Raw genomic sequence first — 15,358 nt, 5'->3', positions numbered from 1 at the left:
TGGCAGCACACATCGCTATGTGTGACACCGCAGGAATGAGGAACGTCTCCTTACCTGCCGCCGGTCACAATGAGGAAGGAAGGAGGTGGGCGGGATGTTACGTCCTGCTCATCTCCGCCCCTCCGCTTTGATTGGCCGGCCGCTTAGTGAAGTTGCGGTGACGTCGCTGTGACGCCGAACATCCCTCCCCCTTGAAGGAGGGATTGTTCGGCAGTCACAGCGACGACGCCGACCAGGTAAGTATATGTGACGCTGCCGTAGCGATAATGTTCGCTACGGCAACGATCACAAACAATCGCATGCGCGACGGGGGCGAGTACTTACACGCTCGCTATCGCTACAAATTGCTAGCGATATCGCTACCGTGTAAAGCCCCCTTTAGGATAGGTCATCAAAGTCTGATTTTTCGGGGTCCGACACCTGGCACCCCTGCCGATCAGTGTTCCCAGTGCCAGCAGCGGCAGCAGGTGGCTGGTAATGCTCCATTCCGAGGCTGCTCCGTCTTCTGAAAGTGGCTGCGGTTGGGTACTGCACATCTACCTCCTATTGATTTGAATGCAAGGCTGATGTGCAGTACCCGGCTGTGATGAATGTCATTTGACTGAGTCTTTCCAGCTACCTGCTGCCGCTGAGAACAGATGATCGGTGGGGGTGTCTGGTGTTCGACCCCAGCCGATCAGACATTGATGACCTATCCTAAGGATAGTAGTGGACAACCGCTTCAAGACTCCTTTTTTAAGATGCAAAAGGACATTGGCAGCAGTAGACTGACTGAGGTCCTCTACATTTGTAAAGAAGCCTTCTGAGTATATAATCTGAGCATTCGCTAATCTAGGCAATTGTCATTTTGAAGGGTCGAGTTGTAAAATCTCCTAATGCAAATGATGGGGCTTGGGGTATCTACTGCAAATAGCGGTGTTACCTATCATTGTAATCCGGTCTGTGATAATAATGAGCCTGTTAATGTTATCTGTTCAGAGCAGGAAGCATTAGGCTATGTTGCCGCGGATTTACCGCGGATTTGCCGCGGATTTTGATGCGGATTTTTTTTTTTTTTTTTCCCCATTCAAAGCCAAAAATCCGCACCAAATCTGCACCAAACAATTGACATGCTGCAGATTTTTCCGGATCAAAATCCGCGGCAAATCCGCCGCGGAAAAATCCGCAGCATGGGCACAGCATTTCCAAAATGCCATTGAAATGGCTTGGAAGTGCTGCTGCTGCAGATTTTCGGCAAATCCGCGGTAAATCCGCGGTAAATCCGCGGTAAATCCTGTAGCGTGGGCACATAGCCTAAGTCTGGTATAGAGACTAGTATACAAAGCAAAGTTCTGAAAGACATGGTTAGGAGAGTTTGATGGAGAAGAACCTGACTGAACGCACAGAGTCTGGCATCCAACATATTTAGGATGAACTATAATGGACAATGTCAATAATGTCCTCTGATCCAACATTAGAGTCTGACATAAAAAATATTCTTCTGGATGATTAATAAGAACAATTTCCAAAGGCATTAAAAATTTGGTAAAAAGCCTTCTCGGAAGAGTGGAAATAGCTACAGTATATCCCAAAAGTGAGAACACTGCTCACATTTTTGTAATTTTTTTTTATAATATCGTTTCATAGGACAACACTAAAGATCTGACACTGATGCAATGTACAGTAGTCAGTGTACAGCTTGGATAACAGTGTAAATTTGGTGCAATAACTCAACACACAGCCATTAATGTCTAAACCGCTGACACCAAAAGTGAGTGAAAATGGTCAAATTGAGCCCAAAGTGTCAATATTTTGTGTGGCCACCATTATTTTCATATTTTTATATATTACCTTCAGTGTTGTCACATGAAAAGATATAATAAAAAAGTATCAAAAATATGAGGGTTGTACTCACTTTTGTGATATACTGTATATCTCTTCAAAGGGGGAACTTTTTAACAATGTATGTATAGACCTTCTCACTGACTACAAAAGTTAAACACTTTTAAAACTGATACCTGCAGTGTGCAGTAAAGGGTTAAAGGACTATTTCCAACATCTCCTTGAAATCAACTCCATTGAAATCAATGGTGTCTGACAATGAGCTGGCACACAAAGTGTAATCAATGCTGTTGGGCAGCAGTTTTTTCCTTGCATTTCAAGCCTAAAATTGCTTAGAAAATGCTGATTTTTAGAATATTAATTGGGAGTCGTCAAAGTTTGTATTTCACACAAATACATAATTATGAAAGTTTGATTTTGTACAAATACTTGTGTGTGACAAAATGAAACAAGATGGATTAGATTCTCTTCTGACTAGGCAATGGGAAAACATAGGTGCTAAATATTTTTTATGAGTCCAAGGTGCTCCGTTGCTATATTCCGAAAATATTTTTCTTTGGAGCAATGTTTCTAGGCAAGAACATCTCCACCGTATGGTGCTGGGTGCAAACGTCTTAGAACTACTTTTATTGTACTCAGAGGCCTACACGGAGAAACTGGAGAAGTGGCGATCAAGCATATCCGATTTTGGATTGCCAATGGGTTTATGTTCCCATTGTTTTCATAGAGAACACAGGAGCCCTACTGTGTATGTGAGTGTTATGGAGAAGGTTATCTGCCAAACGATAGGTTGAACCATTGTTCGGCTGACAGCCATCTATTGTGTGTAGCCAAACTTAGCCTGGGTTCCTGAGATGGCCTGTCATACTTTATCACATGCTGAATACATTCATAGGCTGATTGAAGTCTTCCCTTCTCCAAAAGTCTATATAGGTGTCACAATATGACTGTGGGATAGCGAGGGACTATGGGTTCCTATGTTGTCCCTCACACTGAGGGACCCTAAAAATGTCCCAGTCCTCCAGATTAAACATATAAGGAAGAAAGCCATCTTACCATCTTGAATGCTGTGGAGAGGAATCACCAAATCTGGATAATACCCTGGCTTGGGCTTCAGAGAAAACAGTGAAACGATTCCAGCGGAGAAGGCCGGGATAAAATATTCATGCTTTATTAGAAACCATTAAAATAATATGTACAGCGGCATTGGCACCAAACACACCCCTCAGTGGGCGTATCCGTCGTGTTTCGATAAAGGTAGAATCTTTTTCATGGATATCATCCAGATTAGTACTAATGGTGGAGATGCTGGAGTCCTGTGCCCTATTATACTCCTTAGTACAGCTAATCTGTTACCCCCTCCCCCCACAGAAGGAAGAGGCATGAGTGTGATGGGGACACAAATGAGATAGACAGGAATAACATAAACTCAGTCACACTGCACACTCACAGGAATACACTGTTAGAAACTAAAGAGAAAAGCAAGTTAAATAAGGCAGCAACAAAAAGGACAACAAGGATTAACACCACAACCACACACAACAATAATATAACAACCACCATTAAGTCTGGATAAAGACAACTCTCCAGGCCAGTATAGTCAAGCTATAGCTGGCACTCATGCAAGTGTCCAGCCAGCATATATACGGAGTGAGTGAATATGATTGGCTCTCCAATAGCATGTGACTAAAGGAGATTAACAAGTAGGGATGATCGAATACCTCACATATTCGGCTTCACGAATATCCGACGAATAGGTCGCTGCTATGCGAATATTTGATGCGCAATGTAAGTCTATGGGAAGCCGGAATAGTTCCGAATAGTTATTTGGGTTTCCCATAGACTTACATTGCGCATCGAATATTCGCGAATAGTCAAATAGCGGCGACCTATTCGGCAAATATTCACGAAGCTGAATATTTGAGGTATCTGATCATCCCTATTAACAAGCAGTCCAGTAAAGATTAACGCTTGCTAACCTGCCTATGAACGACAGGTTTGTGAGTCATAGCCCGAGTCTCTCTGTGCTGGTCAGAGACATCAGAGAAGTTAGGTGGCAGAGTGCAAGAATATGAAGTTTCCCCAGATCCTGATGCCGCCATGACAGTCGGTGATATTTGCAAAAACCTCCTTTTGACAAAAGGTTGCACTTCATTGTCTGTATGGGCCATTGAGTGCTGCCCAGTCATCTCATTGACCCTTTCTTCTTATGTTATGTATTTATGCATTTTTCTCCTTCATAAAGGAAATTAGAAACAAGTTAGTAAAGAAGGAAAAATTATAAAAATGTATTGGAGAATGAATATAATGGATTTATTGGTATTTATTGATTGGTAAGTACTATCAAGTACAAACAGTAAATGCTATAAAAATAACCCTTTTATGCTTGTATGTAGCATTTCACATCTGATGCAGTAAGATTATGGTCGGAATAGGATGGAGTAGAGTTGGGTAGGAAATAATAGATTTAGGAATACTAGTGTAGATGCCTTTTAGCTATATATATAAAGCTAGTCCTTTCCAGATCGGATGGGACAAGACAGGCCAGCATATTGTAGAAATGTTGTCTATTATCCTCCTAAATGCTGTTCCTGTTTAGAATGTGAAGAGTCTGCTCTACCTCGGTAGCAATTAAGGTGAATCTGCTTGCAGCCGCTGGTATATGCTGGAAGGTGGCCCAGACCTAGACGTGGAAGGCTTCCATGCAGTGATAGAAATATGTAGCGTCTTTGATAGATGTGACAAATGTGCTGGCAGCTTCCATTATTTTGGCTGTTGTCATCACTTATAAATGGATAAAATAAAAGTTAAACAATAGAGAATTCGATAACTCAGCAGTTCATTAGCTTAAAGCAATTCGGACTTGGACATTAGTAAGAAAACAGCAAGGCAGGTGACTTCTTGTAGGATAGCTCTAGAGTTCTTAAGAGCAGCCAAATCTTCAAGCTTAATTCTTGATATATTCAATATGTATATGACGTCTTCACCCAAAAGAAAGCAGTATGGAGACCCCAATTGACTAAAGGGGGCTTTACAAGCAGCGATATCACTAGCGAGCATACCCGCCCCCATCGTTTGTGCGTCACGGGCAAATCGCTGTCCGTGGCGCACAATATCGCTAACTCCCGTCACACATACCTTCCTAGCGACGTCACTGTGGGTGGCGAACAACCTCTTCGTTAAGGGGGAGGTTTGTGCACTGTCACAGCGACGTCACACGGCAGGCGCCCAATTGAAATGGAGGGGCGGAGAGCAGCCGCAGTTGCCGGAGGACGCAGGTAAGCTGTTGTTCATCGTTCCCGGGGTGTCACACGTAGCGATGTGTGCTGCCTCAGGAACGACAAACAACCTGCGTCCACAACGACCAATGAGATTTTGAAAATGAACGACGTGTCAACAATCAACGATAAGGTGAGTATTTTTGAGCGTTAACACTCGCTCGGAGCTGTTACACGCAACAACGTCACTAACGAGGCCGGATGTGCGTCACGAATTCCGTGACCCCGACGACATATCATTAGATATGTCGTTACGTATATTGGGGCCTTTATACTCTGGTCCCATCTGCACTTTTATTTCTGCTCTATTATAACAATACAAAGAGTAATTGTAAAGCCAGAACCACCATTGACAACAGACTGAGTATATTGAAGTTTGTTCAGATTCCAGAAACTTTGGGCATCATTTTAAAAGGACAAAATAATGCAGAAGTTCAGACTATTTTGTCCAACATTTTTGTGCAATCTATTTTTTTGTGTACCTGTAACATAACCTACAAACGCAATAGGTACAACATTTCCTAATAGCACCAGCATCTGCATCCACATGTAAAAGAAATAATAGCTACTTCTGGAGTGCCCATAGACTATAAACATCTGGACTATGCACACTTTACTCTGCAGTAACGTTCTAAAATGTAATGTCACGGGTGTTTCACGGGTGACAGACAGTCATGTGATTTCTTGCAAAAGAAGATCCAGTGTCCAGCTGCACTAAATGCTCCCTGTTTTTCTGATGTTCTGCTGTTAGTATTCATTGTATTAGATAGCTTTCCTGCTGGGATTTCGTCTCTTCCCCTTCAGGACCTAGGGGACCTCTCCTTCCATCCAGCGGCTGGTATTCCCCTTGTATTTAAATACTCCCATCTTCCTTGGACTGGTGCTTGTGATATTATTCAGCTCATTCAAGCTCTGGATGCAAGCAGGTGGCTTGTACTCAACTGTGGTATTGTTGCTGAAACGTTTGCTAAACTTCTACCTGAATCATCTGTGTATAAGTTGTTCATCCTTTTTCCCCATGCATCCTCCTTGTGTTTTCTATAATGTTTAGTGGGGTTGATGAAGAGCTCATCCCACCCTTTCCCTATTTAGGGCCCAACAATAGGGATACCTAGGGTCAGGTATCCGGCTCAGCGCATAGGTGCAGAACCTATCTAGGGTGGTGAGGGACACCAGGGACCAGCAGTAGGTTTGGTCAGGGGTCACCATCTCCCCCTTTCCTAGATTTAGGATATCCCTTCCCTTCCACTGTTTGCTTGGTACTTCCTCATACCTTGTGGCTTTGCCACAGATGTATCTGCGGTGAAAATTTGCAACAGGAATACATATGTTAGAGATTTACAATACACATGACTGGTCAGTTCCCATGCAGAATATGTCTCCTCCATGTGGTTAAGATGTATAATGTATTTTACTCCTACCATAATTTACTGTAGATTTTTATTTCAGAAATCTGCAGATAAAATCCGAAAAAATTCCATCCAGTGTGGACTTACTGTAAATGTGTATGAGAGGTGGACAGTTGCTATCACCCCTGAAAACACAAATTACATCATTGTATTGTATTGTTGTGTAGGGTAATGTGAACAATGTCTTGCGTCTTTTGTACATAATATGTTATATGAACTGTGATGATAATATAATGATGTATTGTGATGTAGAGTGTGATATGTACCTGTATAATGTGACGTATAACTTTATATATGGTTGCTAAATTGTAGAATAAGATAGGGTTAAGTGCTGCTAATGCAATGTATTACAAAGTTTGTATTTGTATGTGTGAAGGTTGAGTTCTGCCCTGCAGCAGAAAGCAGGAACAGAAATAGTTAAGTGTCGGGACTAGCCCACACTGGGAGGAGTTAGTTGATAGGGTAAGAGACGGCTCATTCCAGAAAAGTCAGTTGAGTGGAGATCTAGTGAACGATAGTACAGAAGAATAGTCTGTACGTCATGAAGGTCGCATACATGGGGTGGTTTTTGGCAGCCGCAGCAAGAAAGGTGACTGGAGACAAGATAGTGAGAACCTCGAGAGTTGACTTAGACATGGAGTGTGAATGGTCCCAGACAATAGGCTCTGGAGGACAGAACTTTAGTGGCTGGACCCCTTAGCCATTAAGGTTACTCCTAACTGCCGTGTGACTGTAATTAGCTGCCCCAGCAGATCACCCTTAAACATTTGAAACCACAAGGCTCTACTCTGACCAAGGTGATGGGACCCCTGATCCTCACCCCTGTAAGGAGACTAGGCATGGAGTTGCCACAAGGCAAAGTGACCGTCACGACTTGTACTGTAAGGTTTGGCTTTTTTGTGCTGGAACTCACAGGACCAGTAAGATATAAATCAACCCAGTGGGATCTAAGGCTGTGTCTGATTATGCTTTGTGAAACTATAATGTGTTGGAAGATATATGACCGCTATCTGGAGTGTGAAGTTACAGCAGAGAATGAACCATTGAGTAAAGTGTTTGAAACAAACTAGTGGTCTCCTTGTGAGTTCGAGTCGTCATCCTGTCCTGACCAGGTGATGTCCGTGGCAGTATGCGGCCTACAGGGGTTACCTGCCCACACAACACAAGTCCACACAGCCAGCCAGTGTAACAGCAGGCCCGGGATGCAGCACACATGTTTGGGCACAACGATCAGGCCACTCAACTCTTCTGCAGGGGAGGCAACTTTCCTCACCTCTGCGTGCATGTCTCTATCCTTCTATCTGTTGGCACCAAAACTTCCCTTCTGGTCACCTCCAGGACTTTTATCACCTCCAGCTGAGTCACTGCTCCCTTCTGAACTCCTCCTTCCCTGATCAGCCTCCCCCAGGAAACTGCTCGCTGAATTTTCCTTCCTATGTGATTCTTCTTTCCTAGGCAATTAATTCCTCGGCCAGCAGAGGGCAGTGTCCCACTACTAATCCTACTAGGCTGGTCTGACTGAACAGGTTGTTGTGTCCGCCTTCCTACACCAGGACCAGTCCTTTCATGTAGTCTGCCACGTCGTCCGGAGTTAATCCCTCGCCCACGACTACTGCCCTGTGGCACCCTACATATAGATCTACCCATGCTGTGTTTTTCTACCACCAATCTGAAGCCAAGTTGGCAAATGTAACCTGAGGATTTTGCTGCACGTTTATTGGAGGATGTCACCGTTGCTACATTAAAAGAGAAATCCATGGTGAAAATCTGCATCAAAAATTCACATCATATATTCAGGTCAATTGCAGTGTAGAAAATTTCAGCAGCATGCAGATAACAGCAGTAATCTGCAAGTAAAATCCTCTGCTATTTCATATTACATGGTCCTCCCCAAACATTTACAATTCTTAAATCTGCCACAAGGTGGATGAACATCCTATTAAAATCATGAGTAGTGATGAGCAAGCAATTCACATTGGCCGGGTAATGACTATACAGAGTCGCCGAGTCTCGCTAAGCGCAGTGTTGAGCCGGTGGCTCTGATGAGAGTTGCCATCACTACCGGCTCCTGTGAATAGCTGTACTTTACTGCTATCACAGTCATTGGATCAAAATCAGTATCAACAATGTTTTGTCATAGTCCATGATCCACAAATGCAGCTCCAAGTCCTTGATCTTGGGTGATAGACCATGTGGGAGGTGTAAGTGCAGCGCTGGCTCTCTGCTTTTATGTCCGCCGCCTCCATAGGTTCTAACTGTGACAGAAGACATCATAACGGAGCTGAGTTAGAAGCAGTGAGTGACACCAGCTATCACACTAGCTAGGGAAGTACCAAGCAGCTGCTGAAAGGGAAGGGAAAGCCTGTGCCTAGGTATGGGGAAGATGGTGACTCCTGACCAAACTTACTGCTAGTCCCGGGGGTCTCTCACCACCCTAGATAGGTTCCACACCTATGCACTGAGCAGGATACCTGACCCTTGATATCCCTAGTATTGGGCCCTATATATGGAATGGATAGATGAGCTCTTCGTCAACCTCACTAAACATTATAGAAGACATAAGGAGGACACACGGGAAAAATGCTTATCCACAGATGACTCAGATAGAAGTTCAGCAAAGCTTTCAGCCACGATACCACAGACGGGTACAAGTCACCTACTTGCAACCAGGACTTGAATGAACTGAATAATATCACCAGCACCAATCTAAGGAAGTAAGGGGCATTTAAACACCAAGAGAATACTGATGATCAGCAGCTGGGTGGAAAAGAGGGAGAGATGAAAATCCACCAGGAAAGCTTCCTATTACAATGAATACTGACAGCAGGAACAATTGAAAGTCAGAGGATATTTTGCACAACCAAACACTGTGACCTTCTATGGCCAGAAACCACATTTCTGTCTGGCACCTATGACACTAGCGCCAGGGATGCAGCTGCTTTGTGCTTTGGCATCAGGGCATCGAAATGTGTAAATCCGGCCCTGTGCGGCAGTTGTTATCTAATGTAAAAACTGTTGTCAACTAAAAGGGATACGTAAAGAAAACCTTTCACCAGGTCACATTAATTTTTTTTCCCACTGCCACCCTGGGTATTTTGTTTTTTGTTTTTTGTTTTTTTTTTTTTTTAATCCACCATATGGTCCAAGAGATATGAGCCTTTCTATCTAATGCTAATTTTTTATGGCCTTTACCAAGGTGGTGTGGGCCACAGGGTAATTATGCAGACCAGCTTAAAGACATGCCCCCAGGAAACCCTCTAAGTCATGCTCCCTTGGTAAAGACCATACATTTGCAATAAAATGGCCCATATTTCTGGAGCCATATGGCCGATTTAAAAAAAAAAAATATATATATATATATATATATATATATATATATAATTTATATATATTCCAGATATATATTATTCATTATATATTCATTCATATATTATATATATTATAAATTTATTCATTCATTATATATTCCATTATATATATATTCCATATATATATATATATATATATATATATATATGTATATGGAATACTTAGATGAGACGCAGGAAAAAAAATAAGAGTATAAATTGCCCATTTGACATAGTGACAGGTCCTCTTGGCGGCTTGAACTATTGTAACCTTTCAATTGTTACCTGAATTCCATATTCCGCTAAACACAGAAATAATTAATTTCCAATTAAGTGAGGTCTTTTTTTTTTTTTTTCGGCCTAATGAAAAGTAGAACAGCTAATAAAAAAATAGCCTTAATATTTCTGAAAGAAATTATGTCCTTAATTTAAGGCTCCCCTCTGAGATTTTTCTTGTGCTTTTCTTGTTCTAAGAGAGTCGTCTAAAAATAAACATCTCCCCTCCCTGTTCAGTGTCAATGATCTGAAATAATGTGAGGAAATTCTCAGTTCTTCTACAGCCTATAGACCAGATAGCTCTGAATCTAGGTGTCATTTGATTTAAAAGGGCATTTTACAGATACCGGGAGAGCCGGACAGATTGTTCTCAGACGGCTGCTGTTCTTTGCCTTCTGTCATGATGCTTCTTTAATCCTCTGCCCATATCTGTCTCTGCCTCAACTGCTCATGAAAATACCAAGGCAACGAATAAAGATTTCCCTCCAGCTGTGGATACCAGTATTGGTATTACGGATAGTGATAGCGGACAAATGGACATCAGAGGTTGACCTCCGATTGTTTTTCCTGGCAAGTAAATGATGTTTGTGTTTACAATGCTTCATAAGTATTATTGTTTAACCTATTTTATATTTAGGAACTAGAAAGAGTCAGTGTGTGTGCATGCTGAGATTTATCTAATTGTGTAGTTTATAAGGTAGATTTATCACATTTATCTCCAGTTTTTTGGGTGTTTTTATTTCAGATGCCAATTTGTTATAGTTTTTTTAAATGCCAAATTAAAATCAATGCAAGGAATGATTTGTGATGAGTGGTGAAATCCTCTACCACATCCAACTTTGGCTTTAAAAATGGCATGAAAATGGCACACGTGAAAGTAACGTTGTGTGTATGTGATGAAATGAAATTGCATTGGTGTTATCCTGGAAATACAGCAGATTTTGATTTTTTTGTCGCCATCATGTCGTGTTGTAAATGATTGTGTTGTCCCTGTGCAACATTATGATCATCATGCCAAGCGAACAGTCTTTTGGGGCTTTTCTTTCTAGGGCTATTGATGGAGTTTGGATTGAGGCAGATTGTGCCTATGATAGTGGTTGAAATTTTTTTCTACGTATTCTTCGCACTAATCTAGTTACCCATATGAGTGATTTCATCCTCTCATTACCTTTTGACCAAATATTCTCCCTAACCGCTTCACTACCTTGAGATTTTCTATTTTCTTCTCTTTCCTTTTTTCCTCCCCTTTTTCCAAGAGCCATAACTATTTTATTTTTCCATCACTATACCCATATGAGGGCTTATTTTCTGCGGAGTGAGTTGTACTTTTGAATGACACCATTCATGCTGCCCGATATTGTACTGGAAAACAGGAAATAAATTCCAAGTGCGTTGAAATTGCAAGAAAAGTGCAATTCCACAATTGTTTTTTGTGTCTTTTATTTACCATGATCACTATATGGTAAAACTGACTCGGCAGCATGATTCACCAGGTCAGTGCGAGTACATAGATATCAAATATTTTTTTTTTCTTTAAATGTATTTAAATGGTGAAAAAAAATTCTGTAATTTGTCAAAAATGTTGCTTTTGGTGCCGTTTGCCGAGAACCGTAATGTTTTTATTTTTGGGTACTAGGGTTAAGTGATGGTTTATTTTTTGCGTCCAGAGCTATGTTTTTACTGATACCATTTTGGGGTAGATATAATGTTTTGATCGCCTATTAATGTATTTTATTCCAATGTGAGGATGTCCAAAAAAATGTAATTCTGGACTTTTTCTTTTCGCTATGCTGTTTACTTACTGATCTGATTAATTTATTTTTTTTAACTGTTTTATTTTCAGTGGGGCAAAGGGGGTTATTTGAACTTTTTTATTATATTTTAAAAACTTCTTTTTTTAACTTGGGGGACTGGAAACTGCAATCGTCTGATCGCTTGTGCTGTACAGAGCAGGGCATCCGTGTCAGCATCAGCACTGCTCTGTACAGCAGAAATCATCTCCTATGAATGTCGCTTGTAACTGGCGTTCACAGGAAAATCATCTTCACAGATATAGGTGTCATCAGCTGACCCCTGACTTTCATGACAACCCATCGGAACGCCGCGGTGACATCAACAGAGCACCAACAGGAGTGAGAAATGGAGCACTCCCCGCTGACACATGTTAGATCTTGCTGGTTAACAGCCGTGGGCGCAACTTTGATCTAAACATGCCTGTTAGAGTAAAGGGGGCTTTACACGCTGCAATATCGCTAACGATTTATCGTCAGGGTCACGGTGTTTGTGACGCACATCCGGCGTCGTTAGCGGCATCACAGTGTGTAACACGTACGAGCGACCTTAAACGATCGCAAAAGAGACAAAAATCGTTGGTTTCGGAGAGGTCGTCCAAACACCAAAAATCGCTGTTTCGTACGTAGCGATGTTGTTCCTCATTCCTGCGGCATCACACATCGCTGTGTGTGACACCGCAGGAGCGACGAACATCTCCTTACCTGCCTCCACTGGCTATGCGGAAGGATAGAGGTGGGCAGGATGATACGTCCCGCTCATCTCCGCCCCTCCGATTCTATTGGCCGGCCGCTTAGTGACGTCGCAGTGACGTCGCTATGACGCCGAACGCACCTCCCCCTTGAGGGAGGGATTGTTCGGCGGTCACAGCAACGTCGCTGACAATGTATGTGCGTGTGACGCTGCCGTAGCGATAATGTTCACTATGGCAGCGATCACCAAATGTCGCACAAACGACGGGGGCGGGTGCTATCGCACACGACATCACTAGCAATCGCTAGCGATGTCGCAGCGTGTAAGGCACCCTTTACAGTTAGATCAGATCAGCCAATATGTGCAGGGAAAGATGCATGCTCAGCATGGGAGCCCGCATTAAAGCAAGAGACATGACCTAGGACATATGAGTACTTACAAAATCATGAAGGGCTTAAAGGGTATATATATGTTCTGGTGTTTTCACAATAAGCTGTCACATCCGCACATGAGTATAGCGCTATTTTATCATTATCTGACTTGCATTTTCTCTTCTACAGGCACTGTCTCTAATTTTTTGTGGCCATAAACTAGCTCCATTGATGTATCCCATACACAGCATACAGAGACATGAGGGATTCTTGCTCTCCTGTCTGTGTAACACTCAAGCAGACGGAGTAGCTACATGAAAAACATTATACAGAACAACTAAGCAGTGTAGCATTGAATCCAGCATTACAGTAAAATAAATCACCTAAAAGAAGCAGCAGCATGATCTGCATGTCTCTCTGCCTGTTCTCTTACTGTGATGAGTGCTCCCTCCACATAGGCATTAATATGCTGTGTAACCTGACCGGTCACTGTGCTGGCAGTCCACGTTTATTTGACCAAGTGGGATTTCAGCTGTTTTTCAGTGGGGGTGATGAGTCCACATTACAGAAAGGAGAAGTGGCTCATAAGTGGAGAAAGACAGGTAATAATACTGTGGAACAGCGACGCGCAATAGAGTCTTACCCGGTAAGGAAATTAATAGATAAAATTTAGGCGCACTCACCTATTCAGGTTGTGACAGTCACAACCCCTTTAAACACGTGCAATGATGGTATCAGCCGCAGCCCCGAAGTATAAGACGTAGAACTCAATAGGAGAGAAAATTGGGTATATGCCGCACTAACACCATGGAATCTGAAATTAATATAATTCCTTTATTGTTTGTACAGGTCGACGCGTTTCAGAGACATCCGTCTCCTTCATCAGGACATCAAAGGCACATTATGACATACTGTTCCTTTGATGTCCTGATGAAGGACACGGATGTCTCTGAAACGCGTCAACCTGTACAAACAATAAAGGAATTATATTAATTTCAGATTCCGTGGTGTTAGCGAGGCATATACCCGATTTCCTCTCCTATTGAGTTCTAAGTGGACAAAGAAGCAGATTTATCCATTAAGTGGTATAAAGAAATTTTAATTGGTCACAATAATTAGCTTGTATGTGTGATGCTATAGGGTTTAAAGAAACCCTTATGTAATATATATTAATGCTAGATGAGTATATGGTTGAGAAAGAAAGGGAGAAAAAGAGAGAAAGAAAGAAAGAGAAAAAGAAAGAAAGAAAAAATGTTGCCCAGATAATAGCTGATTAAACTCTACTTTATTGCATCATTATTCTCATTTTGGTAAAATGCTTATTGAAAAATGTGATTATAATTTCAGATCCAGGGCAATATTCACCCTCATGCCATCATCATTCTTCCCAACACAAACGGCATGGAGCTCCTGCTGAGCTACGAAGATGAAGGGGTTTATATTGATACCTATGGACACTTCACAAAGGAAACCGTTTTACAGTGGGGGGAAATGCCGGCGTCTGTTGGTGAGTATAACATGATTATTTATATTATGGAAATATTAAAAACCTAATAAAAAAATAATAGTAAATTAATTAAGTCTATTTTTCTATTTTTTCCTCTATATTCTCATATAATTCTATGTAATTCCGATAACTCATCTGTATTTTATCATCCTTTATTAACGTTCTGTGCTGATTTATTTCTAAATATTTCTCCCTGTTGGTCAAAGCTTTACATCCATCACATTCAACTATATCCAAAGTCCAAAAATGCATATTAATGGAAAAATTGGAGCTGATATCTGTCGAAAGAACTGCAATTATCTCCCATATACAGCCAGCTCTAGAAAGGAAGGAGGCAGAAGACATTACGCAATCATTGCAATTAGCAGTAATTGCACAGTAAACACTTTTTTTAGGCTATTTACATTCCAAATTTTAATTTCCTTTTCTTTAGTAGTTTTTTTTTTTGTTTTTTTGGTTTTTTTTTCCCTAAGAGCTTTCAGCCCACACAAGTACAACCAAACCAGAAACTCGCTCTGCTGTCATCTGATGTGGAACAGTAGGGGACTTTTTACTTTAATTAGTTTTCACAGACCATGGTACGACCTGAAGAACTTTGTATAAGAAAGGGCAGCAAATGAATTGTGAGACATGACACATGGAAATAGAAAAGCTCCGACCGTCATTAGGATTTCATTTACACACAAGTCAGCCCTTTTAATTAAACAATGCTCATTACTTTAACTACTGTGTTCCTTAATTATTGTATCAAAGGGATACGTAATTCTTGCTACAAAGTGAATCTATTAATGATATATGTATCTACTGCTAGAGCAAAGACAAATTACAGCCTGCTGGAGTCTGCAAGTTTTCGGAAATTTAATAA

At 41.6% G+C, this 15,358-nt stretch overlaps 1 protein-coding gene across 1 annotated transcript in view; it reads left to right on the top strand.

The window, feature by feature from the left end:
* Positions 1-15,358, top strand: part of NRK (Nik related kinase) — a 432,773-nt gene that overhangs the window by 379,637 nt on the left and 37,778 nt on the right. Inside the window, exon 30 of the mRNA XM_075323819.1 lies at positions 14,334-14,493. Coding sequence (XP_075179934.1) covers positions 14,334-14,493 — 160 coding nt within the window. The remainder of the gene's footprint in view (positions 1-14,333; positions 14,494-15,358) is intronic.

The sequence above is a fragment of the Anomaloglossus baeobatrachus genome, chromosome 9 (genome assembly GCF_048569485.1).
Source record: "Anomaloglossus baeobatrachus isolate aAnoBae1 chromosome 9, aAnoBae1.hap1, whole genome shotgun sequence".
Classification (NCBI taxonomy): Eukaryota; Metazoa; Chordata; class Amphibia; order Anura; family Aromobatidae; genus Anomaloglossus; species Anomaloglossus baeobatrachus.
The sequence above is the reverse complement of the archived record's forward strand: the minus strand, read 5'-3'. Positions and strand labels throughout refer to the sequence as shown.